Raw genomic sequence first — 25,940 nt, forward strand, 5'->3', positions numbered from 1 at the left:
TTGAAAATTAATAATCAATAACCTTAATTAATAAAGTTTAGAACACTTTGCCACTGAGAATTCTGTAGCAGCCTCTTGTGCTCACTGATTAAAATAAATTTCCAGTATATTACTGAGTGAAAACCTTTGAAATATCTGTGAAGCTTTAAGTATACTCGCCCCAAAATGCTGGGTGTAGTTTTACGTAACGTCGTCGGACACCATTACTGCAGCCCCGCCCAGTTAGCGTAATATCCTGGCAACGAGATTCTTGTTCTCTTTTCATTGGTCCAAACTTTGATTTCCGCCATATTCAAAAATAGTCACGCACTTCTGCTATTGTATTATTTATTGTTATTACGTTTAACCCTTTCATTAACATGTAATTAAGTGATCAAAGTAATTTAAAATGGTGGAAACCAGTGAAGGTCGAGCTCCCATTGCAACCTCAGAGAAACCGAAAAGACAACCGAGCTCCGGGAACCTGAAGAGGAAATTTTCAGGTGACGAAGAGGAGCCTTCCCCCGAGACCAGCCGCAGGAGTCTGCGGTGAGTCCAGTTGTTCTGGTCACACTTTGAACCAAACTCACAAAAACTGCATTGTAAAATGACTGAAACTCTTCGCTGTTCCCTCGGGGACAACGTTTATTGGCGAGCTAACGGCGGCTAGCGCACTTTAATCGGCACATTACTGCGTTAAGATAAATAGTATTTAACTTTAGAGGCGTCATTTCTTTAAGCAAAGCTATTCTGGCGTATACATGGCTCAGTAAGTAGCTATGGTAAACAAGCTACAACATATAATACATACAAAGGGTTTCACATTGACAATACCACCAGGTGTCAGCATAGGGCCACCTGTGACCCGGTCCTATTCTGCTCTGCTATCTTAATATTTACTGGTTTGTTTTTGGCCCGTCTGTTACTGGCATTGACAATATATGTAATAAAAATATTTTTTCACGTTTTAATGAAATATATTAACATAATACGTCATACTCCAAAAACACTTAATAAAGAGGTGGTTTATAATGACCGGGTTACTTTTCTCTATTGCATATTTGACACATTGATAGTCTAGTCAGTGTTGAAACAATACTCACATATCCTACTCATATATGCATTCAAACTGTAATGTAAATATGTTACTATCTCCTGTGCCAGCGGAATAATTCATATTTTAGGCATAGGACATTGTTAGATGTAAATATGATTGTATCGAGTAATCAGTGTTTCTGATTCCCAAAGCAGTACTCAGAACAATAACCCCAGTGTCCAGTCTACATCTGTGTATAATTTTAGAGATGAGGGAAAAATCGAATACTTTACATACATGGTTACTCTGGGTCCAGTCAACATAAATATGTCTGTAGGTAATGTTTTTAATTTACTGGACATATACATGATTAAGACGTGCAGAGTCTTCCAGAGCTCATTTATATCAATACAGTCAGATTTTCTCAGACTAGCAGCTAACAAAATCAGTATGTTTTGGTATATAAAGCCCATGGGAACATTTACACTAGACTCTTTGAAAGGCTTTCCATGTATGGCTGCCAAAGTACCCCAGCCCAGCCCTGTGCCCAATGTGATCTACAGACAAACATGGAAAAACATCACCTAATATTTGACCTCCATAACAAGGTTTATGGAAAAAAAATCATAGATGTTGAATGAGAGAAACATAGATTTCCCAAGTGAGACTGGCATCAAAATGCTAGCCAGGCAGTAGAGATTTTTTTTTTTTTCTTGGAGTAGTCTTGTTGCCAAACTCGTGCAGTGTCCACTTCTAACAGCATGGTTTAAATATAATTTTGAAGAAAATGATAAGACAAGTTAATCTTATGTCTGAGGGGAAATTCATAAAGATGGTAATACTTTTCAGTCAATCAGCTACATCTGTTCAAGTAACCCCTTGTAAACCTATCCTGCCTCTGCACAGGCAACCTGGGAGATGATCTCACTGACTTGTGTGTGGGTGTTTTTCAGTGTTTCTGTTTGTAGATAAAACAAAAGGACGTGTAGTTGCCGGTGGGGTCAGCACAGGATAGTACAGTTTCCGAGTTAGCCGTCTTTAGCAAACAAGAATAGTATTAAGCTTCTGACTCACTTGATAGAAATGAGAGGAGGAGAAACGACCTTTGTCCCCTGGTTGGTGGCAGTGATGAATGTGTGGTGATATCAATCATGTACTCATGAAAAGCTTACACAGCAAGCACTATCAGTGTTTAAAGTAGCTCTCTAATTGGGAGAATTATACAATTATGACCTAATAATTTAAGATGTACTAATAACTGTAATTTCTTAAAGACACTTGGAAATATTAATAAAAAACAGTTGCTCTTTAAAACACTGATCTCACCAATGACCTTTATTTTAATTTTATTTTTATTATTTATCTGATTATTTATTTTAGTTTTATTCACAAGTACAACAGTTAAACTAGGTGTGAGAATGAGGTCGTGTATTTACTGCATTATGAAGTGCCTTCGGTTCCATAGGCATTCAGGGTCAGATGAGACCAGACAAAGTCTTTGTAATACATGGCAGAATATGGATGCTCAGAGCAAAGCAAGAGCCAATCTGCAGCTGCTGTGTCTGGTGCGTGTCTTCAAACAAGCCCTCGGCAGTAGCTGTTAAATGGGAGATTACTTTAATTAGTAAAACTAGTGAGCTTTGGATGATGAGCTTAGTTCCTCAAGGAGCTTTGTTTCACTTATACTTATCTGCTCCGCTCCACCTGCTCTAGAGCCCTTGTTAAGATTAAGTGGTGCACTGTCAATAAGCAGAAGAGTGGTGCTGTTTAATTGCTGTAAACTGTCATCTCCTCTTGCCAGTGTTAGACTGGCTTAGTGCCGTGTCTGGTAGACTGATGACATAACAATTGTCACAGTGAGTGCAGCCCAGCATAGCATGAGCTTGTCACTGTGCGCCTGTAGGGAGCTCTGTGCATTCCAAAGAAGCCTCTGCTTTACAGGCAGCCAGCTCTGCTTCGTTGTAAACTGTGTCATCTTGAGTCAAATTCCCAGTGTATTTAATGTTATCTTAATATGTCTTTAAGAGAAAGTGCTTTATGTTTCCTGTGTATGTACTGACTCACACAAGCAATTGAGTAATAATATTTCACATTATTTCTTATAGAGCAACTCAGATTGGCATTAGTCACAGTACATTTTAGAAAAACAAATACACTATGGTCTATGTCTTTATGGGACACATCTTATATGACCATAATTTTTCAATTGTCAACCACAGAAGTAATATATTTAATGACATAAGGCCTAAGAGCTATAAAATTTTCCCATGTAAGAACCTGGAAACAACAAATTTGAGATTTTGTTCTAACCATTTCAAACAGTGCACTGACTCATATAGACATTTAATATATGTCATTTTGAGTGGTTGGTGGAGAACACTAGAACAGGATGAACTGCTCTCTCCGGGACTGCAACATTATTTCAGCACTGTAACAGTTCAGTGTGAGCTACACCTGCTGTGACATTTTTAAAACCTAACTTGCCCCAGGACACCCAGGGAGCTTCTCATTTGCCTTCACTCTTTAGCTATTGTTGTTTAGCGTCTGTGCATCCATTTCCAGCCTGGGTGGTCCCAGCATGAACTCCAAATCTAACTCAGTTAAATGGCGTGTGTGGATGTATGCAGCCCACCAAGCTCCATGGGACCTCTCGGGACGCTGTGTAAAATCTCATAAACCCATATTTTATTCACAATAGAACACAGAAAACATATAAACTGTTTAAATTGGGAAAATTTACCATTTAAAAAAAAAAGAGGTAATTTTGAAATTGATGGCAGCAATTGATGCCTCTCAAAAAAGCGCCAACAAAAGGCTGGAGTGGTACTAACAGGGAAGAGCTGGAAGAACATCTTGTAACTAATTAGGTTAATTGGAAAACAGGTCAGTAATTTGATTGGTAATAAAAAGAGCATCATAGAGAGTCAGACTCTCTCAGAGGTAAAGTTGGTAATGTGACCAGTGGTGACTTTCTGTCTGTGTCTATCCATTGCTGTGACTTGACTGCTTTGTTGCTGTTGCTCGTCCTGCATTAAAGTAAACTAAAAGTAAAAGTAAAGTAATTTGGGGTTTTGTTAGACCAAAAAAAGCTATTTAAAGATTAAAAAAGATTAACCAAAATATGAGTCAAGATTATTCTCCATGGACTTGCAGTATTAAAGGTTTAAAACAGTACAGTTGACGTAATTAAACTGAGACTGATTAATGAGTCTGAATTCAGCATCGGGATATTAATAAGCATATTTCTGAATATGTGTGTAATTTATCAGCTGTAAATGTAAGCAAAAGTACATCTACAATAAAACAAATCTTACTTTATACATCCTTCCATTCTCTATAGCACGTCTCGAGCCAGTCTTAACACATGTAAAACATAAGCCTTTATAACTTGTCTTGTTTGTTGAATATGATAAAGTTTTTATTTCCCAGCACTATTACAGATTATTATTAAAATTCCTAATAATATGTTAGTATTTCAATTGACATGGTATTTTGCCTTCTTTGTTGACTCATACGTTGCTGGATAAATGCCATCTGAAGCAATAGTAGCAGAGCCACAGTATGACAGGAATGGCTGTTCCTTACGAGCAGCACTTGGCAGACATGCACAGAACAAGTGTTTCACAGCAGCTCAGCATTCTCCACATGCTGATTGTTCTACAGGTCCCATGTTCTACAGGTCCCACCATCTAAGGCCCACCCAAGACATAAATCTTCAGTATAGTCTCTGACACGCTCTGACACAATTTATGATCATGTCCCAGCTTGGGTTATGAAAGCTGAGAAATGTAGGAGGTTTTGATCCATGTGGTGTTGTCATGCCTGCTGAATGTGACTGGTACCTTTAATCATACTCCACAATGTCTTAACATTTCATCTTTTGTTTGGAGTTTCATGAGTCCTGCTGATATCTGCATTTATCAGAAATCAAGTCTCTTCTCATATTTTTTAAAACCTATGGCATTAAAATTCTCCTTCAGTTGGTGTTTTAAAAATGCCAGAGCTTTATGTGTTTACGAACACTCAGGATATAGGAAGCTGCATTTGCAGTTTGTGTCAAGGCATTACAAAGGTTTTGTCACATTCACTTAGTTTCATAAGTTGCATAGTTATCAGCCTTATATGGCAGTCTAAAGCTGCCTTCCCATTGATGGTATGTCATCAGTGTGATTTAGTGCATCAGTAAAAATCCAATTTATTGTTGGAGCTGCTTTGATGTTTTCTTCTTGCTGTGTAACCATCCGTTCACCGAGCATGATGTGTTGTGTAATTGTCCTGAATGCCTTATGCAGCATAACCTAACAGTACTTCTGAAATTACACAGGTTGTAGATAGTTTGCGTGACATGAGCAGGGTTTCCAGTATACATGACAAGTTTTGGGGGGAGTGTTTTGTCCGGACTATCCCACTGCAGAGTCCCAAAAAAGGTAAACCTGTCCCTTGTCAGGATACAACAGAAAGAGACATTCGGGTGCTTTCCAAATCTTTGGGAGGGAGGAAGGTGTGGGATAAAAGACCCCCTCCTCCTTTCAGGATGTCTCAAAGGTCTTAGCTCTATGGACAGCTTGGTGAGGCTTCTTCAAGGAAGTTACTCTTTCTTGCAGCTACAGCATGCTGAGACTGTGGTAGGTAGCAGGATCTGAACGTTTACTTAGGAGACCACCATTCTCTGGGTCTCTGTTCTGTTATCACTCGATGGATGCTCTGAACTTCCTATGTCACAGTCTTTACTCAGACTTTGTCATGGTGGACTCTATTAGTAGTTGAAATAAAATATTTTGATGATTCAGTTGGAGTCATCTTTATTTGCAGCACAGTAAGATGACCTCACACTGGTGGGCCATGATATTATGGTTTTTTTTGTAACTCTGACCCTCCCCTGTGGTCTCCTGTATTGACAGGTCACTGCAAAGAGGAAGCTCCTTCACGTTCCTCACCCCAAGAGCACAATGGGACTTCAGTCTGGTGAGTACAGACCTTATTTTTTCCAGTTTGAATATCACATTGGACCAAAAACATACAGCTTGTCTGGTTTATCACTTTAAAGCAAACATACAAGCAAAGGGGTGACTTTGTACTGAAATTAAAAAAGGCACACTGTGGTCAATTGCCAACATAGCAAACAGTGCCAAGGAGCTAAACAAGTAGACAATTGTTTTTGACCTCACATGTAATATACAATACATGATACAGTTTGTATCCTCATTTCCTGTCTGCACTTGTCTCAGAGCTAGGTTTTGGCTGAGTGAGAGTAGTTAACCACAGTTTCCATCATAATAACAGTTTTAAAACTTGCCTCTGTTTTAAGCAAAAGCTTGGAAACAGTGGCACAGTTCAATTTTGAAATGATAAATGGCAGGTTCTTTTTGGCTTAGGGAAACCAATCAGACTAGAGGGCAAATGTCTTAATTACTTGTTACATTTTGAACATATGGGCATAATCCTGAATAAATCATAAAACCATAAAAACTGTAAACCATAAAAAAGGAAGGTGTGAATGAAAGTGTAATTATTTATGAGGGAGAAAATTCTTTCACTCATATGTTGATATGATACACTGATACACCGATCAACCATAACATTATGATGACCTGCCTAACACCGTGTACACAGGAGTCAGTGCAGCAGTAGGTTGGTACTTGTGTCACACTGCAGCTCACTGTGCATTTTCTGCAAATCTGTTTGCTTTCATAGGTCTACTGTCAGGAAGAGAAACACACATTTGTCCACCGTTGAGTGAAATATGTATAAAAAGGAGTGAAAACTGCGATCATAAGGATAGGTTAGAGATAATTTCTTTCAACCAAATTCAGCATTCTCCCCACTCTAGTTGTGATATCACTACTATAGCCACTGGATGTTTTTCTTCACAGAGACCAGTGTACATTGCAACAAAGATTCAAACAAAATGGGATTATTTTGAAAAGTATAAATGAAATTTGAAAGTTTAATCGACAGTAGGTCATCAGTGAACCGTGGGCATCCAGGACCCTGTTGTCTGTTCATTGTTAGTCCTTCCTTAGACAACTTTTGGTCAGTACTAACTGGGAACCGGACTGGGAACACCCAGCGAGATCTGTAGGTTGGGAGATGCTCTGACCCCTTTTATTAGATCTATATAAAATAAAACTAAGCTGAATGAAATTCTGATTGTTTGTTTAATGTACTCCCACTGGGTCTTGTCCATCTTAGTCCATCCATCCATTCATTTTCTATACCACTTAGTCCAATTCAGAATTGCAGGCGGGCTGGTGCCAATTCCAGCTGACATTGGGTGAGAGTACACCAGTCTATGAAAGAGCTGCATGCAAGTTAGAATGAAACTGACACAGTTCATATAGATTTGAGTGATTGACAAAATACACCAATTTTCTATGAGGTCCTACAACTGATAAATATATCAGTATAGTTTTTTATGTCAAGCTTTTTTCTCTTTCATTAGCAAAGAGTGTACAAAACATATAGGTAGTAGATTCTCTCTTTCAAGAATTAATATATCATCTCAGCTGTTGCTAATTAACTATGTGAGTATATGATGACAGAACAAAACTGGTCTTGCTGTCCCAGTTTTTTTGAATGTGTATGTGTTAAGATGTTTTGTGAATACAGACCCTACTCTCTATACTCAATCTTCATAGCAATCACCAGGATTGATCTTTGCACCTTGGTTGTAAAATGCTATCGGTGGAGTGAAATCTATAAAACTCACTCTACATTCTAGGCCAGCTGTTGCTTTAGCAGCTCCTAGCATCATTGACATTATCTCCATCTGTTACCTTATTCAAGGCCATTGATGCAGCCAAAGACTGAATGCAGTCTGGTCCAATTGCTGTCCCATGCTGCTTTCTCTAATAGACTGGCCTGCTTGTAGTTTACAGTCAGTCTTAAATTAGATGAGCTGATTAGAAACAGCAGATTACATTGTGAGCAGCTTAACAAGTGTGCTGGCATTCCAAGGTTTTGAGCTGCCTAAAACATAATCCATCGTTCATCTGGAGGCAGAGGAGGAGAAATAAAAGCAGAGAGAGAAGGCCAACAAGTTTTTATCTTGTGCCAACCTGCTGCCTTTGATCCGCAAACGTAGCACACTTAGTTCATCCACCAAAACCATGTGGACCTCATTAGATTGCTCTTTCAATTTACTCCCCCTCACCACACTTTTATCTGCCATTTATAAATCTACCAAACAGCGAGCGACAAAGGAATCCTTGTCTTATTTCCCTTTTTATCTCAGCCCAGTTTAGCCAGGTCTTTGAGCTTTGAAGTGGTTAGAGCAGGGCCAGGTATAGGTGGGGGTACATTGTCCCCCAGGCGAACTGTGGGAGCAGGCGTGGCAAGCATTCCCCAGGCGCTTGGTGCATTCTCTCAGACTACATCAGGCACGTGGCCTTGAGGGGCTTTCTGTCATGGCAAGAATGTGATTCAGGTTTCCAGCCCAATGCCAAGGTGGAGCATATCAGACTAGACTGCCATTTAGTGGAATGCGAAGATAATTAACAACAGTCAGAGTCAGATTTTGAGCTTTCTGTCTCTTCAAGCAACAAGTTCAGGCGGTCAGAGCCTCAAGAGTGGCAGGCTGATAAGCAGCATTCCAGCTTTAATCAGACGATGTGATTTAATGTGGTTGTCGGCTGCTGAGTCGCGTCTGACTTCACACAAACATTAATAATTATTGTGGGATGATCTTTTCCATATCAACAGAAATTTATATTCAAACAAAGACAGACTCCTTTAATCACTGTCTGTCTGAAGATTCCTCAGGTTTGTATCACTTAACCCTCAGTAACATGTAATGCATCCAAGGTGCTGCTCTCCTGTGGGTGCTTGTCTGTTTCAGAGAGACAGCCCAGTACAGCTGCATCAGCCCCCTGCAAAATATCACAGTTTGGTTTTTTACTGCAGTTGTCCAGTATCTTGGATCTGTGCCTTTTAATAGTTGATAACACGTGTCAAGTAAAATAAAATGTTTGCCTGTTTTCTAGCTCTGTGATGTTTTACAGGCTTTTGGTGGGGGATCATAAATGTATGTTGTAATGCTGCAGTCAGTGACCATATCTAATCAGATTTGAATCTTTCAAAAGAGACCCAAGATCCATGTGTTTTAAGTCAAGCTGAATTTTCAGTTCTTCTCACATTTTTGGCAAGTGAAAAGTGAAACTGTAGCTGTATTGCATGTGTGTCCATGTTAACATCTGAAGGACTTTGATTTTACCTGTAGCTCCATACTTCCCCTGGTCGCCAACACATGGTTTTACTGTCATTTACATGTGACTGAGATGGGAGAGGGGTGGGCAGCCACTCCAGCCAGCTTGTTGCTACACCCCCACACAATGAGCAAGTTGTCAGGTCATACAATGGATTTATTTATTTTTTAAACATTCAACCTTATGGTAATGGATGACATGATTTCATGCTCATACGAGGCTGTGATATTGTATCTAAAATCAGAAGACAAATACCCTGATGGTCTGGGTCTGAAAGACTTGAGAAACCTGTGTGTAGTACACAGCAGAGGCCGTTTCTTCATGACTGTTGCTTTGTATTATTGTTGTATGTGCACATCACCATTCTTTTATGTAATAATCAAATCTGTCAGTCACTCCCTGGATGAGTAACAAAGTAAGCTGCATTGGCGTCCATAGACTTATTATGGTGTACGTGTGTGTGTACTTGTGCTTTGTACGTACCGTTTTGAGCATATTTCTATCAAAGTGAGGCTCCTGTTTGAGGGTCAAAATTTGGTTTTAGGGTTAGAGTGAGGCATTTATTTGTGATGGTTAGTTAAGGTCTAGGGAATGCATTACGTCGATTAGTGTCCTCACAAAGATAGAAGTGTGTGTGTGTGTGTGTGTGTGTGTAAGTGTAATAAGCAGTGAAAGGGGGATGTGTTTGTTGAGTCATAGTATTTACGTTGAAGTTGAACAAGTTGCTGCTTGTGTTATTCCGTCTGCCCGCTGCTGACAGTTAGATTTCCAAAGGTGGAAAAGGACTGCATGGCGAATTTTTTTCTCCTTTTCCCCACTATGTCTGTTTTTGCTCAGAGATTACTAGAGCATTGTTTAATCTCTGTATGAGACCCAAGCATAAAGCAATATTTAATTTGGAGGGAACATTCACACTTTGTATGCAGACTTCCTTAATAGTGAACTGCTCAGTACAGCTGACCTTTGCTCTGTGCACCACTGTTTAGGCTTTCCTTTGTCTCTCCTTGTTGTTCATTTTAACACCTCTCTTACACATGCACATGCACACATAAAATGCTGTCTAGTCAACTGTGGAAATGGGGAGTAAACCATAGTACCAACCTGGGCCAGACTCTTAGTGTTTACTTGGTGTTTGGGTTCAAACATTAAGCTACATGGATGACCAAAATTCATAGCATTTTTAAACATGCAGTGACGTCAAAAAGTATTCAGACCCTTTCATCTTTCACTCACTTTTGTGTTGTACATTTTATTTTGAATGGATTTGTCTTTTTAATGTGACAAACTGGCATGTATTAGACTTTTTAAGTTTATTACAAATCAAAGAACTAAAATCTCTCATTTGCAAAGGCATTGACTCTTTAATTAGTATTTATAGAAGCCCTCTTGGCTGCAGTTACAGCATGTTTTTTATATAATGGAGTTTTAAAACGTCTTCACCAAGACATGTAATTTGATGTTTCTGGTAGAGTGGCTATGAGTATGAGTGGAGAGGAGTTTTTAATTTTGAATTTATAAACTATAAAGGTTAAGTGATGGAGATTATGATTGTTATCACATCTCTTTGAGCTGTCTTTGAAAGGTATGATAACACAGCACTGAACAGTTGCAATAATTGATTAGTCCATGTCATTTCATATCTCTGTTGTTTGAGTAGCTTTATTTAATGTCCTGTTAGTATGTCATTGAATCTCCCTTGTTGTGCTCAGTTGTAGAATCAAAGTCTGCTGAGTAAAGAGGAATTACAGTCTTTTGTTATTTGCAGCTTTGTTTGCAGTCTTGTATTGAGATGCAACCAACTCTGAACATACCATGTTAATCATGGCTATTTTAAGAAAGTCATTTACAACAGCATGTATACAGGGGAAATATCTCAAGAGTGGTTTTGAGCAGATGGCTCTAAAGTTTTTATGGATGTGGGAAAACAAACAGGTTAGTTTGTCAGAGAGGAAGTGTCCCACACCATTACACAAACAAATGCACATCTGAGCCATTCACCCCTGGCCACTATCTGTCCATTTTGACCCTCTCCACATTACTCATCTGTCAGGTTGTGCCATCATGTGTGTTTAGCCTTAAGCATGACTATGATATGTCCCTGCTGTGCAACACACTCCTCTTACTGATATGAAGGAGAAGGGCTGTATTTCATCATGCAGAGTGACAGTCTGTGAGAAAAGGCCTAATGGAGAACAGTAATGGAGCCCTGGGCATCCCAGAGCCCACCACTGCTCCTCAGCGCTTCTACAGCCTTTAGTCTCAACAGGCCAGACTGCTATTCTCTCCAGCCCAGTGACTCTTCCTGACTGACAGTCCACACACAGGTGTTAAAGTGCCCTGCTGTCCAATTCACACTTTCCTGTTTTCTGTGGGACCTCCAGCAGTGCACATTGTTGCTTTACAACAGACTTACTGGGGGTAATGAGCATAATTGATCTAACGTACAAGTGAGGAATAGGGCAGCTATAAAGTTCTCTACATGTTAGTCTCATCTTGGCACCCAGACAAGGATGTGTACTACACCACAAAGGCAGGAAAATACACATTACAGGTTAGTAGTTCTCATATGCAATCAGAGCTTTCCAAAGAAATGCTGATTAGGTCATCAAACCCCAGGAATCTGAGAAGTGTTTGGCTTTAGTATAATGTATGTAGTTACCAGTCTTAGCTGCTGCTGTAGACTACAGTTAAGATGAGGAGACCGCTTAAAGATTCGGATCTGAAAAAGAGTGTATTGATTGTGTATTCCACACTCATGCTACTTGTGTATTGTATGTGCAGACATTGCATCATAATGACGTTTGATGCACCATCAATGTGTTCTTGCTAAAACCTTGGCTGTTCATCTCTTTTTCACAGAAGCGGAAGCACAGAGAGAAGGATGACAGTGATGCAATCAGCCTCTGCAGCTTTGACTTTAAGGTAACACCCAGAGTCAGACATGAGATTCGCAATACACAGGTTGTATAAAAACCAGGGTTCAGTTTAATTCATTTCAGTCTATTTGTATAATACCAAATCACCATAAAATTATGTCAGGGCACTTTAGGTTCCTACTTTCTTTTATGTTGTTGGTTTAGAGTAAATGTAATACTCTTAATTACTATGTGTAGTAATTACAATATAATTATTGACAAGATTTTGTTTCTGTTCTTAGTTATGGTATAGATTAGAACAACTCTGTAACAGTGAAAAGAGATTAAAAAAAAATCTGTGCGGTGATTTTTTTTTTTTTTTTTGTAAAGAAGTAAACTTGTTTTTGTGGAATCCCAAACTCCCCTTGTAAACCCTATTCTGCAAACCAACAAATGTTGTCCACATATCTCCTCTCTGTCACAGACCATGCCCACATGCAAAGAAACAGAAGTATAACAACAGATAGAACAAAAAAGATAAATTATCTTCAGTTACGTTCCATCATTGGTTCCCTTTCCAGTTTCCAGATGTTGATCACCCAGGGTTGTAAGTATTTTTTGTGAAATATAAGGTTAGTGTAGGTGTGTCTTGTTTATTGTGTTGTTAAGAAACACTTGGTGGTAACACAGCACTATGTTATTTAACTGAAACCTGGGGTCTGTATCCAATCTTTTGCTGTATTCTAAGTCTACGCTTGTCTGGTTCATACACAATACAAAAATGACTAAGCTTATCACTGGAAGGCATCTAGATAAAGCCTTTTTTTGTTTGGTGAAGAGTCTGTAAAGTTTTTTCTGTTAGTTACGCCAAAACAGGTTCCTTGATTAAGAGATCTGACAGGCAGGACAGGCCGGGTTGGAAAATAAACCTCATTTGGTGTGTGGGCGTTAAATGAGCACACCAACCCATATGCGCACAAAGATCTCTCAGTAGAGTTCATTTTTTGTAACTCAACACCTTTTAGCTTCAGGCACATTTCATCATTCTAGCAGCAGCAGTGTAAGGTTTCCAAATGTAGTTATCTGAGTCTATTGTATGTACAGAGGTGGTTCAAAGTTTATTACCCTCATTTCACATTTGAATTAGTGTTGTGTGTCTTCCTTGAAATGTTTGGATTTGAAACTCTTCTCATAGAGGGATTAGGGGCAATGCACAGCCTAGACTCCTGTAACCAGTTGGATCAGTTGCTCTGATTTAAGTAAACAAAACTCAGTGTTGTAGAGAGTCCAGGGCATTCAGATGAGAGCAGTACTCAGTGCGTTGGTCTGACTTTTTCTTTTCTGACTGAGCACAAACCTCACCTGGTCTTTTGTGTACAGTGTGATTTTTGATAAGCATTGTCATACATGTTAGTAAACTGAAGACCTTTTGATTTGAACATTTGGGTGGCCACAACAGACATATGATCTGTTATAATGGGCATAATTGTCAATGAATCAGTATTGAAAATAATCATTAGTTTGCAAATATTATATTTTGATTAACCAACAGACAATTCAGTTTCAACCCAATCATTTTAAACCTTAAACTTACATATTTCCTGTAAGAATATAAAATGAAGACTTTATTAAAAATTTAAACAGTCAAAACTTACTCTGTTTTCTAAATTTTGCAGACTTGCAGATCAAATTACACTTTATTAATAACCTCTAGGACTTTTACCAACAAGACATTTTACATGAGCTACTGAATATTCTACTCTTCTACTTTTTTCTACAAATAGTAAGACATTGGACTAATACTTGCATTTGACTAATTGGACTGATACTGGTACAGCCCAAGCTATAGTAAAGGGCTAGCATTAAGTGCATAAGGGGACTGGCCCTTTCAAAAAAAAACTTGTCAGAAGTTGTCTTTGTTAGTTTGATCTGTGAGTAAGTTTCATTTGTCTAAAAACACACTTATATCAGGACTGGGCTTCTCTCACAGTGTAAATTATTAATTTTATATCATGTCAATATATATTGTGATATAGTATAATTACAGTAAGTCATTTGAGAAGCTGCTTGTTGATAAAATATCCAGATGAGGATCTTTATATCTTACATTAGATTAGTGTTGATACAGAAGTCAATTTCAGTATTGCCATAAGGCAGTCCAAGTTTTACTGAAAACACTGCAAGTTAAAGCTACAAAAATACACAAAGATTTTTTGATGAAAAGGTAGCTAAGCTATAGTGCTATAGGTTTGCTATAGTGCTGTAAGTTGCTTCTCACCCATAACTACAGTACATATCTGTGGAAACTACCGCTTAATATTAACTTGGTGATTAATGTTTTTCTGTCTGAGCATCTCTCAGGTGAAGTTTTATCAGCATATCAGTTTGCTGTAGGAAGGTTTGGCGGTTTCACTATGAGTGTTGGTTACCTCACTGTGTTTGTTAGCAACCAGGGCTGTGTTGGGCGTGAATACTGAAATAAGAAAAAACAAAAACCCTGAGTAATCCAAGGATGTTAGTGTGGTTGAATATGTACTTTTCATTATTTTTACACTATGATTAGATCACTGTCTACATCTCCTCTGCCTCTTCATCTTTATTTAAATGTAGCCACAGAGGTGTGGAGGTATTTATAGTTCCCTGCCCTTATAACAGTAACGTCCTTGATTAATAGTAAATAGTAATATTGAAATTTCTCAATCACTCCTGGGACCTGATCTCTAAATATCATCCATCCTTGAGGGTGATGGGCAATTTAGAAATATACTTTACTCCTTAATCCTAAGTTTTCAATTTAATCGGTGGATGAGTCATGTTTTTTTCTGACATTTATTACCCATTTGTTCAAGGAAGTTTAAATACAATACATTTAATGGCTGCATTAAAATTGACATTAACAGGTCAGCACTTGCTACCTAGAAAGCTTAAATTAAAGACATAGAAAAAGGTCAGCTTATTCTTGTTGCTCCTGACCTTGTTCAGCAGAGGGCAGCAGCACCTCCACTGGTGTCTTCTTGTTTTGATCAATCAGCAGTGTTTCTTCACTTGACCCTCTTAATGCCTTCCCAGAGCTATAATCAGGCTCTCTGTAACCTGTACTCACTGCTGATGTGGAGGTGAAGTTGAGCTAGGCCCTCAGGGCTCAGTCTGTCTCTGGCACGGCATAGGTTAGATGGAGGTGAAGCACCAGCGCTCACTACATTACTCATCAAACTCCACTACTTTTGCTCAGACTTCCATGTATGTGTGTACCTTGGAGAGTAAATCACAATTGCACTCCAGCTGTAGTTCAGTCTGTCTATGGGCAAAGAGGCCAGGCAGGCCTAGCCACGTTGTGTTTAGTTTTTATAGTGGGTGGGCCAGATGTACAGCTGATTCAGCCCCAGGTCTCCCCATTGAGAGTGAGTAACAGCAGGACTGCACACATAAACTACACATACAGACAGATTTATTTTTAATTAGATCCCCTCTGACTCCTCAGTCTGCATATTTCTTTGCTCTGCTGTCCTTTTCTCAGATGAACCCAAATACTGAATCTTTTTGGCTCTGATGCTAAAGTCATCATTATCATGATCATGATATCATTATCATTATTCATTATCTGAGTTGTTTTGAAGGTGATGTACTCCAGCCTCAATATCACATTGGCCTGTAACAAATAAGCCCTTCTGACCTCTCCATTAACAAACGCAAAGAACAAGGTGTCAACATACACACACCTCGATCAGCATCTGCATCGTCCCCCACAGACAGCAACAGCACAAACCTCGCGTCCTGTTTCACACTGCCATATTGACCCAGGAGGCATGAACAGACTTGTACATTTGCCCAAAACACATGCTGACACTCTGCCTTGCAACGCCTACACATTAGCTGCCCCATCAAGACCTAACACCTCCAGTTTTTTTTGCGGTGCATTTGTGCACCGCCTGTGTGGGTGTGTAGGCTTCAGGTGTGGTTGTCATTCAGCCCTGTGTGCATCTGTCTGTTTTTTCTATGGGTGTGCACATATGCATGAAAAAGAGCCTCAGATTCTCCTTCAGCTTCTGTTTAGTCCTTTGTCTTTCCTGAAACTTTACTGAAACATGTTACCCTTTTCTCCCCCAATTAAACCAGTCCACATATGGGTGGCAGTTGCACCCTACCCCCAGTGGTACTAAATATACAAGTTTCAGTTTAAACATCTGGCAGTGTGTCACTGTGCCCTTGCTGTTGATATTCTAATTGATCACCTCCCCCCATTTCAGCTGATGAGACTGATAACAGCTCTTTTGGAAGCAAAGAGCAAAGTGTTGCTTTACTGAGCAGAGACTGTTTTGATTAATTAGCTAACAAGAAATAACCAAGTAATAATTACCGTGTAGTTTAATGATTTAAAGCATGTTAACCAGACTGTCAAAGCTTTTAGAAGTTGATACCAAAGCTCAGACTTTGAGATAAAACGATCCATTTTTGAAAACTTTTATTTGAACCTTGATTTTGCTATATTTGAGTTTTAGTGAGTAATGTCAGACTGAAATTTCCTTTTGTAGCAATAGCTCAACATGGTTGACATTTATGACATCATGAGTATAATAGTCATTAATGATCACAGTAGTGTAAAATTGAGTTATTATTGAAGCATTTTGATGTTTCATGGCAGTTTTATTTAATCAATCTAAATAGTTTTCACAAATCAGTTAAAATAGCTACAACCAATACACTGTTACACGTCATTTACTTTGTGTTTTTCAGCAATGTTTATCGGTTTTGAAACTACACATTCTTTCTGTCTATACGGTCTTTCTACAATTTCACTTTTGTGCTCTTTCATTTTTCCCTTTTTCTTTCTTTAACTCACATTTAATTCCTTCAGTTCTTCCTTCTCTTCTATCCTACTACAAAGTTCCTCCTTGTATATTAGTGTAACGATTCTTTGTTTAGCAATTGAAAGCCAATTTATTTCTACTTCATCATATCATTCTCTTTCCACCCCTTTCAGCAATGTTTTATAGTATGTTATATAGTTTTTTAGCTAAACAAGTTAAGCTTCCAACTCCAGTTTTACATTTCAGCTTCCAGGATTGTTCAGCATTGTATTTTGGCCTTCAGCTTTTTCTGCAATGCATTTCAGCAGTTTTCAGCAACTCTTTGCACAACTCAACATTTGTTTAGTTGTGTTTATTGATGAGTAATCTATCTACATTTTCTCAACCTTAAAATGTCCAAAACCTTGTAATATTCATTTTATTATGATTCAGAACAGAGCAAAGCATTAAATGCTCATATTTAATGGACTAGAATCAAAAGGTGTTTGGCTTTTTTGCTTGATAAATGACTTGTGATGATAAAAGCTAGTTTTTGTTTGTTTGTTAAATGTTTCTAATATTCCCTATGACAATTTTCTAGGTAATTTTCTGTAACTGCAACTGTAGAGTAAATCTTTGACCAAATGTCAGAAATCATTGCCAGTAATGTTTCTTCTGTTACATGAAAAAACAAATATCTATTTTTGAACCTCAGCGCCCCACGTTCTCGCCCATCTCTCCCTTGTACTTATCACTTGTTTGTATCAACCCAGTTAAGCAATAGGTTTAGTGGATCTTTAAAGTTCTCACTACAGTTTGTGAGAACTTTAAAGACATCTCCGTCCGGAACTACTCACTCCGTTGTGAGTAGTTCCACAGAGCCTGGAGGCAGCTTCTTCTCACTTCCAAGTAAACCTGACCCCGCCTCATTTGCAGCCATGAGGGCTGAGACACAGACTCCTCCCCGTCTCTCCTTCTGCTATATAACCCTCTCCCCTTCAGCACACCTCAGACCAGGGTTCAACAAATGTGTGAGGGGAGCTTTCAAAAAGCCATGTCCCATTAGGGAGAGGGAAGAAGATAAAACAGAAGGAAGGTGTATTTATTTATCTAGGTTTATTTCTTTACACCCACACAGCACTTGATTTTTGTTATCTTTATTTTTTTCCTGATGTGGATTACTCGAAGCTGACGCGCCAGGATTAAAAGAGGATACTTTGTTTTGACTGAAAGCTATGGTGGCTTACGATGAACTGGGTAGCTTGGTGCCTGTCAAACGGACTCTACAAGTGATAGACTACCAGAACCAAGCTAACAAAGAGTCAGAGGTGAGATGCAAAGACACACATGATGCTGGTGGTGGTGACTTGTTCTTCTACTTTGTTTGGCTGTTGCCGGTTCCTTTTCAGTAAATGTTTGACTGAACTCATTTAGATTAAATCTTATCTTTGTGTCATATGAATGTGAGTGAATCACTACCAACCCAGTTTTTATCTCACTTCTGAGCACAGTGTGTGAGTGTATGAGTGTGCGAGTGTGTTGTGTGTAGCCCTGTGCCTGTGAGTTGGGACTTTGAACTTTGTGCTGAGGCACTTAGAAAAATACTTGCGATACTGCCTAACCTAGAAAAGTTAATCATTGGATTACGCTGCACCTATGAAGTAAACGGTGAACTGCCCCCACCCCAAAGTGTTGTGTATTCCCCGTCTGTTCTTCAGCATTTATCCCAGCAGGTAGCTCAGCCTTGGTGGGATACAGAGAGATCAGCACAGTCAGTAAATTCAAAGTACCACAAACAGCTAAGCGGCAGGGGGTAACTCTCATCAACAACACTGCATCCTTTTATTTCAGTCCCATCCAGAAATACTTTGCATTTAACCTCTGGCTTTTGAAGTTAAAGCAGGTTGACTTTGATGCAAATTCAGCACAGCACCTACAGCTACTATTAAAGAGACACAAAGGTTGAAACCCAGGTGTGCACTCTAATAAAAGATACTACTTCAGCTGCTTCCTTCCCCTTTTCAGGTTCAGATGGTTCTTTTTGGGAAGAGATTTTAGGAAGATGTGATTTCATTGACAGTAAACCACTTGTTAAAGGAGAAGTCTCAGAACAATTCAGGAAGTGAGTCTTGTTCTCACAGAGTTGCATAAGTGAAACACCCTTTTAGTTTCACGTAGGGGGTGTCTTTTTCTTTCCTTGTGCGTTGACCTCAGCTCTTTCGTTAGTGGTCAAGCTGTTCTGTTCTCAGCTCCTATCAGCACAAGATGTGTTGTAATCTCAGGGACACGTGGTTTTTTTTTTTAAGCTCACAGTACTGACTAGGTTACATCAAAGAAAAGGCACAGAAAGGCAACTTTCACAATCACTATAAGTTTATTAGGTTCTTATCTTAGGTTAGGATTTTAAGAAGCGCATACATGCAATGTGTATGTCTGGTGGGTCATTGTTCCACTGATAAATACTTATCCAAAGCCGCAGCACAAACCCCGGATCCGTCTGGTTTCCTGAAGTGAGCCAGACTCACTGTAACTCAAGCAGAGTTCCTGGGTTGATCTGCCAGGAATAGCAACTTTCTCTGTCTGTCTTTCCACAATATTAACAATGAGCACAACTAGTGGCCTTTTGTTATTCTGGGACCAGTTTCCAAATGACAGGAAGGACATAATGGCCAACACGCTTTTCCAATATTGACTTTGAAAAGCCCCCACCCTCTGTCAACTTTGCTTTTCACTTAATTTCTTTGTCTATAGCATAGTCAGAAATTCAGCCCTGCAGTTAAAGCACTTGACATGTGGCGCCTCTTTGCTGGCCCCTGCCACTAGATGGCTTGCGAAGGTATCAAAGCTGTGTGGTTGATCCTGAGTGCAGCGGAACGTGACTCTACCACAGCAGGTCTCAGGCTACAGCAGACTGAGTGGATCTGTTCTGCAGCTGTGTCAGCGGGGTCCAGATCCTCAATGACTGCTCTGTTTTCCCCAGTTTGGGGAGCCAAGGCAAAATCCCTGTCGGCCCAAGCCAGGAAAACCACAAGCCGCTTTTAGTAGTGCGGTGCATAATTTCAGCAAGCAACCTTCATTAGTGTGCAGTTGTTTAAAATTTTAAATGTTCTGTGGGGACTGCAAACTTTAGAAATGTTGATTATGTCTGTGGCTGTCTCATCCTGTCATGTTTTTGAAGAAGCTCTGTGGGCTGAAAGATGATTTTTCAGTTCTTTGATTACTGCGGTCTGCTGTTGTTGTTGGCAAGGGACCAAGCAGCTCTCCTTTCTTCCAGCCCTGGGGCTGGATGAGGGGAAGAGTGGGAGGTGTGGGGGAGGGCAGGGGTCACCTGGCCCAGGTGTAGTGCAGCTCTCACGCTAGGCTTGTTGAACAGCCTGTCTCAACTTGTGGCCATGAACAGCACTGTGAACCCCCTGCCACGTTGCACTGCGTAACCACTTAAGAGGGGACACATTCACTGTCTGTTTACAATTTCTGCTTCTTTACTAGACTAACAGTGGAGATCTGGTTTTACTTCATAGCCCTGTCACACTGTCTCATACTGCTTTATCTCCTCGGGAATGGTAGTTAAAGAGCTGGAGAAGTCAGAAAGCATTTATCTCACATCATTTGGATCCATTCTCAAGTGGGGTTGTAGCTGTTGTCAGGCCAGATAGTAGCAGAGTGTGTGTGGGGAGGGGTGTTGAACAGCTGAAAGCAGGGTCTCGTGCATTCCTGGCATTCCACCAGACCCCCATCCCACAGTGCTCAGTGGGCCAGCCTCTCACAAGACTCTTCACATGATGGAGCCAACAGCTGCTGAAGCTGCTTCCTCCTCCTCAGTGTCTGTCTACTAGTCCGCCAGTCTGTCTGTCTGCTGCTCGACCTCAGTTGCCGCTACTCCTATTTCTTCACCCAGAAACAGGGAGTGGAGTCAATAATGATTATTTATGACCCAACTTGATGTGTTCTATCACAAGGAAGCCACAAGGGAGCGCCTGGATGTACTGCTGAGGTTGCTGTAACAATCTCACATTTGGCATTACTGATTGATTTGTTCAGTGTTGCACACAACATGATAATTGCAGGCTTTTCTTTAACTGTGATCCAATTGCTGACTAATCTCTCCATTTTTCTATCATTCCTTCAGGAACCCAGCAACAAGCGTGTCCGTCCTCTCGGCAGGGTGACGTCGCTAGCCAATCTCATCTCTCCGGTGAAGAATGGGGCCGTCCGGCGCTTCGGCCAAACCATCCAGGTAAGCTCCCGTGACATTCCACCTAAAAGAGATCACACTGGGACAGGTGACTTCTTGTTACTGGTTGCTTTTCACTTGCAACATGTCTGACATGTAGGACTTCCTTTTTCCCACTGCAGGCCTCTTTCCGGGGTGATGGCAAATTGCCGGGCGTGCCCCAGAAGCCTTGCAGTAAGGCAGCGGCCCCCACACCGCCTAAAAGGAGGAACAGCACTCTCTGGTCGGAAACACTAGATGTCCACCAGAAAGGAACTTTCTCCACCAAAGAGATCAAGCGGCAGGAGGTGAGAAATCAGCACTGAGACCACAGAGGCATGAAAGTACAGTAAAAATGGCATGCAAAGGGTAGAGCATGGTTAAGACACAGACCTCCACCGTTAGTCAGGGAAAGGAGCAGATGAAAAGTGCAAGTATAGACAAATACGTATGCCTAGTCAGAAATCCAGAATTCTCTCTGTTTAGCAGACTGGTTTCACATAACCCTGCAGTCTAAATGGGGTTAAAGTCATCCAGGGTTCACTTCCCCATCTATGTAAAGAGAAGTCAGTGCTCTCCTGCCCTACCTCCCTACTTGTCCTGCATGTGTCTGACATCTTAGACAGCTGTCAACAGCCATAAATGTCATACAGTTGTAAATGGCGTGGTGAGGGAGAGCTGACCTCATTTTGTACCACTGGAGGGTTAGATTGAGTCTAATGACTGTGAGTCGCAATAATGCAATGCTGTCCTAATCCATGTGTTTTTCTAAGACATTATCTGTATGTGCCTCTTCCTCAGGCCATATTTGAGCTGTCTCGTGGAGAACAGGACCTGATTGAGGACCTCCAGCTTGCACGCAAGGTTTGTACTTTTAAAGCTCTGAGGCAGAGGGAGAACATACAAAGCAAACAGATTAAATCAAAGTCTGGCATGCCCTCCACATAGTCAAGCCAAGAACTATAAAAAGACAGCAGTTATTGCTCTGTCTTTCTTTTGTACCCTTTAGGCTGTTCACTGAGTTATTTTTAGCATCCACCCTTTTTGGCCTTGTTTTTGTTATTTGACCGTTTTGGTTCTGAACCCCCACAGGCCTACCATGACCCAATGCTGAAGCTTTCCATTATGTCTGAGGAGGAGCTCACTCACATCTTCGGCAACCTCGATGCCTACATTCCTCTGCATGAGGACCTGCTGGCCCAGCTCTCTAAAGCCACAGAGGCAGACGGGACTGTGGGCCAGATCGGGCAGATAGTTGTTAGCTGGGTAAGTATCCTCTCATCAAATAAAAGTAACTCTGTGATTCTGTTAAAGTTGTGGGTTTCAAGTGAGGAAGGCAGTAAGTTTGAGTGTCCCACTTTCCTCTGCAGCTGCCCAGATTAAATGCCTACAAAGACTACTGCAGCAACCAGCTGGCAGCCAAGGCACTGCTAGACCAGAAGAAGCAGGACCGGCGGGTGCAAGACTTCCTGCAGCGCTGCCTTGAGTCACCCTTCAGCAGAAAGCTGGACCTATGGAGCTTCCTGGACATCCCACGCTCCCGCCTGGTCAAATACCCCCTGCTGCTTAAAGAGATACTAAGACACACTCCACCAGAGCACCCAGATGCTGCCAGCCTGGAGGAAGCAGTAAGTCAAAGACCCAGAACACAGGAACTGGCTTTGTCTTTAAAATGGTTGTCTTAAAACATGGTCAAAAAATAATCATTTGATTCCTTGTGATTCCAGATCACCATCATTCAGGGCGTTCTGTCGGACATCAACATGAAGAAGGGAGAGTCTGAGTGCCAGTACTACATTGACAAGCTGGAGTATCTGGACGAGAGGCAGAGGGACCCTCGCATTGAGCAGTGCAAGAGCCTGTTGTGTCATGGCGAGCTACGTAACAAGAGTGGCACGGTGAGCAAACATACACAGACTTTCTTCTTGTCAACACACAGCTCCTTTGGCTGCCTCTTCACACATCAACAGCCGTACACCCCATATAAGGTCACCAGGCTGTAACTGCCTGCTTTGCTAATCACCAAACCAACCTGTGATTTAATGGCACGAGTATGGTCTCTGATAACAGTAAACACCTTCCACAGTGCTGTAGTGGTGCTTATGTAAAATGTCAGTGCTTCAGTTTTAATATTTTTTCTTTTCTCAATCCTACCAGAAGCTGCATGTGTTCCTGTTTACTGAGCTGCTGGTTCTGACCCGCCCCGTCACCAGGAATGAGCGCCAGTGTTTCCAGGTTTACCGACAGCCAATTGCAGTTCAGGATCTGGTGCTTGAGGACCTGCAGGACGGAGATGTCAGGATGGGCGGCTCATTCAGAGGCGCTTTCAGCAATGCAGACAAAGGTAAGGCTTGTTCAATGTCAAAAAAACTTTTTATCAGCCAGATTTAGACATTGTCTATTATTTACATGTCTGCTAAATAGGATATATCCTATTAAATATATTCATTTGCTACTTTTTGTTCTATTTCTGCCACAGCCAAAAACATTTTCCGAGTGCGTTCTCAGGACCCAAGCCAGGCACAGTCCCACACGCTGCAAGTCAATGACGTCTTCCACAAACAGCAATGGCTCAACTGCGTCCGCAGCGCCATTTCTGTCCACCGGCCCCTCAGCGAGCCGTCTACGCCCAGCCCACCTACGAGTGACACCCGCTCCAAGCGCCGTACCTCCTCTGTCTCGGCCATAATCCTCATGGAGGAAACGGACGAGAACTGCCCGCAGCCAGCTTCTCAGTCCGCCCCCAACTCACCCTGCACAGCCCCCAGCCCTGCTGCATCCCCCTCGACCCACTCCCCATCTTTAGTGATGACGTCGTTGTCTTCATCGTCTCCGCTCTCCTCGTCCACATCACACAAATCCAAAAAAGACAAGAAGACTCTGTGTTCTTTAGGAAAGAGAAAAGAGACGATGGTGTGAACTGAGTTGGCAGGAGAAAAAGGACTCCTGGGCAGACATTGTCTTCTTTTGTACATAAATGTTAAAAAAAAAAACAACGCAGAGGAGCGTGGGACTTGTATTTATGTGTCTGCGTGTGAGCATATTATTATAACAGTGTTCTGTGTTACTGTCCTGTTTGGCAGCTATTTACCTTACCCCTCCTATCCAAGTGTATCCCAGAGATGCAGTATTCTGACGTGCCTTTCAAAATGAAAGCATCATGAAAAGCAAACACACAGATTTAGCCTGTGAATCTGCGTGTCACAACTTTGTGGATTTCTTGAAAATAGAGGTGGTGCATCAAATCCTGTTTACTGTTAATTTGATATTTAAGCATTATGTTAGACCGTTAAGAGGGACTAATGATTTTTATATTATCTAAAATTGATTGTAGATTTTTAGGTATCATAAAGCAGCACTGTTTTAGCTTTAGGTGAAGTTGTTTGAAATTTCGAGCATGTTAAGGGAGAAAATTCTCAGAAAAGATGTACCCCACAACTTTGTAAAAGTCTGATTTTTAGATTAGTTAGAAGATAGGTCTTATTTTTATACATTCCTTAAATCACAGATGGTTGGACCTGGATAATATTATATTTTTTTGCAGATTCTGCAGTCAGAGGCATTAATTTAAACCCCAAACAGATTCAATTTCATTTTCTCTGTTAGAACAAAGACATCATCATGAAGCATAGTGATGACGCATCATCAGATGTCGAAATCATGTCAGAGATGAGAAGTTTTGTTTTAAAGTAAAATTTTGAACTGAGCCATGTTGGTTTTTAAATAGGCTGACTTTTCAGAGTGAAACTGAATGAAACTCCAGTTTAGCATCTTGCATGGAACTTTAATTGTGGACACTGCTCACTGTTTATGTGGACACTGATCCTGTAGAGGCAGCAGGATGTGTTAACCCGTCCTGAGGGATGGGACAGTTAAGTACAGAAAGGAAACGAGAATGTAGTCTAAAAGCGTAAGAGATGAGAGACGAGATGAATAAAACTGTTTTGAAACTGAAATAGATGGTCAGAGCAGCAACTTTTTGTGTAAGTTGTTGTGATGTCTTGCATGGATGATAGTTGTGAAGGTCAAGTATGTAGGGGAAGGGAGACAAAAAAAGAAGGTTTTTGTAAGTGTGCATGATGTTTTTGGTAAGATGGAAAAAGAAGAGAAGGGGGCAACTTGCTTGCCACAAAGTATATGTAAAAAAAATAAACAATAAAGATCTGTGTAAGATTTGCATCTGAACATTTGTTTTTGTTGTTATTCTTCACTCTGACCTAACATTTTGGAAAATGTGGTAGAGGAATGCTCCAAATGAAGTGAGGAGATTTATAACTGATCACTGATTTTTATTTTATATATAAGTAATCTATTTTATAATTATCACTGATTTATAACTGCTTATTTCTTCACTAAACAGTGAGCTCCATGTAGGTGCCAAGACGGCTTGTTTTTCAAACTGGCATATCTGCCTGGTCCCTATTTGTGCCACTTTATAGAAGGTAACACCACTTTATCTGCTCTGTGGTTGGATGTACTGGCCTGCAGTTTGGTAGTGATGGTTAAGTGATCACTAGAGATGCTTCATTTCAAAACGTACATTGCTTGTGATACTGCTCTCAGGTCTGCCTCTCACAAACTGACCATTCTCCAAACATACACTCTCCATACAGTCGTACTTTCACTGTAGTTGAAAACTGACACTGACAGCTGAACCTGTACCAGTGTTGCCAGGTAGTGATTTTATTTCTTTTTTATTTCCAACTGTTAGAAAGCGAACACACACTTTCTTGTTCAGTGGGGAGGTGTATACTAGTTACTGCCAACCCTAAAAATAATGATGATAATGTCCAGGTGTTGCTTAAAAGGCCATGTTCGATTTGACTCGTCTCTTCAGTAAAACGAGCCACTTGTTTTAAAATACCA

The 25,940-nt window shown here is 40.5% G+C and overlaps 1 protein-coding gene across 2 annotated transcripts; it reads left to right on the forward strand.

Moving 5' to 3' along the window:
- Nucleotides 1-297: 297 nt before the first annotated feature.
- Nucleotides 298-24,080, forward strand: net1 (neuroepithelial cell transforming 1). Of its 2 annotated transcripts, XM_026326907.2 has the most exons (11): nucleotides 298-528; nucleotides 5,917-5,980; nucleotides 12,079-12,141; nucleotides 20,991-21,098; nucleotides 21,218-21,382; nucleotides 21,876-21,938; nucleotides 22,167-22,340; nucleotides 22,445-22,702; nucleotides 22,802-22,972; nucleotides 23,232-23,418; nucleotides 23,554-24,080. In XM_026326907.2, the coding sequence occupies exons 1-11, from the start codon at nucleotides 389-391 to the stop codon at nucleotides 23,991-23,993; spliced, it is 1,833 nt and encodes a 610-aa protein (XP_026182692.1). In that variant the 5' UTR covers nucleotides 298-388; the 3' UTR covers nucleotides 23,994-24,080. The 2 variants fall into 2 exon arrangements, with proteins under 2 accessions (XP_026182692.1, XP_026182693.1); XM_026326908.1 differs by lacking the exons at nucleotides 298-528; nucleotides 5,917-5,980; nucleotides 12,079-12,141 and adding an exon at nucleotides 17,860-18,189.
- The last annotated feature ends 1,860 nt before the right edge of the window (nucleotides 24,081-25,940 follow it).

Source organism: Mastacembelus armatus, chromosome 23 (assembly GCF_900324485.2).
Source record: "Mastacembelus armatus chromosome 23, fMasArm1.2, whole genome shotgun sequence".
Lineage (NCBI taxonomy): Eukaryota > Metazoa > Chordata > Actinopteri > Synbranchiformes > Mastacembelidae > Mastacembelus > Mastacembelus armatus.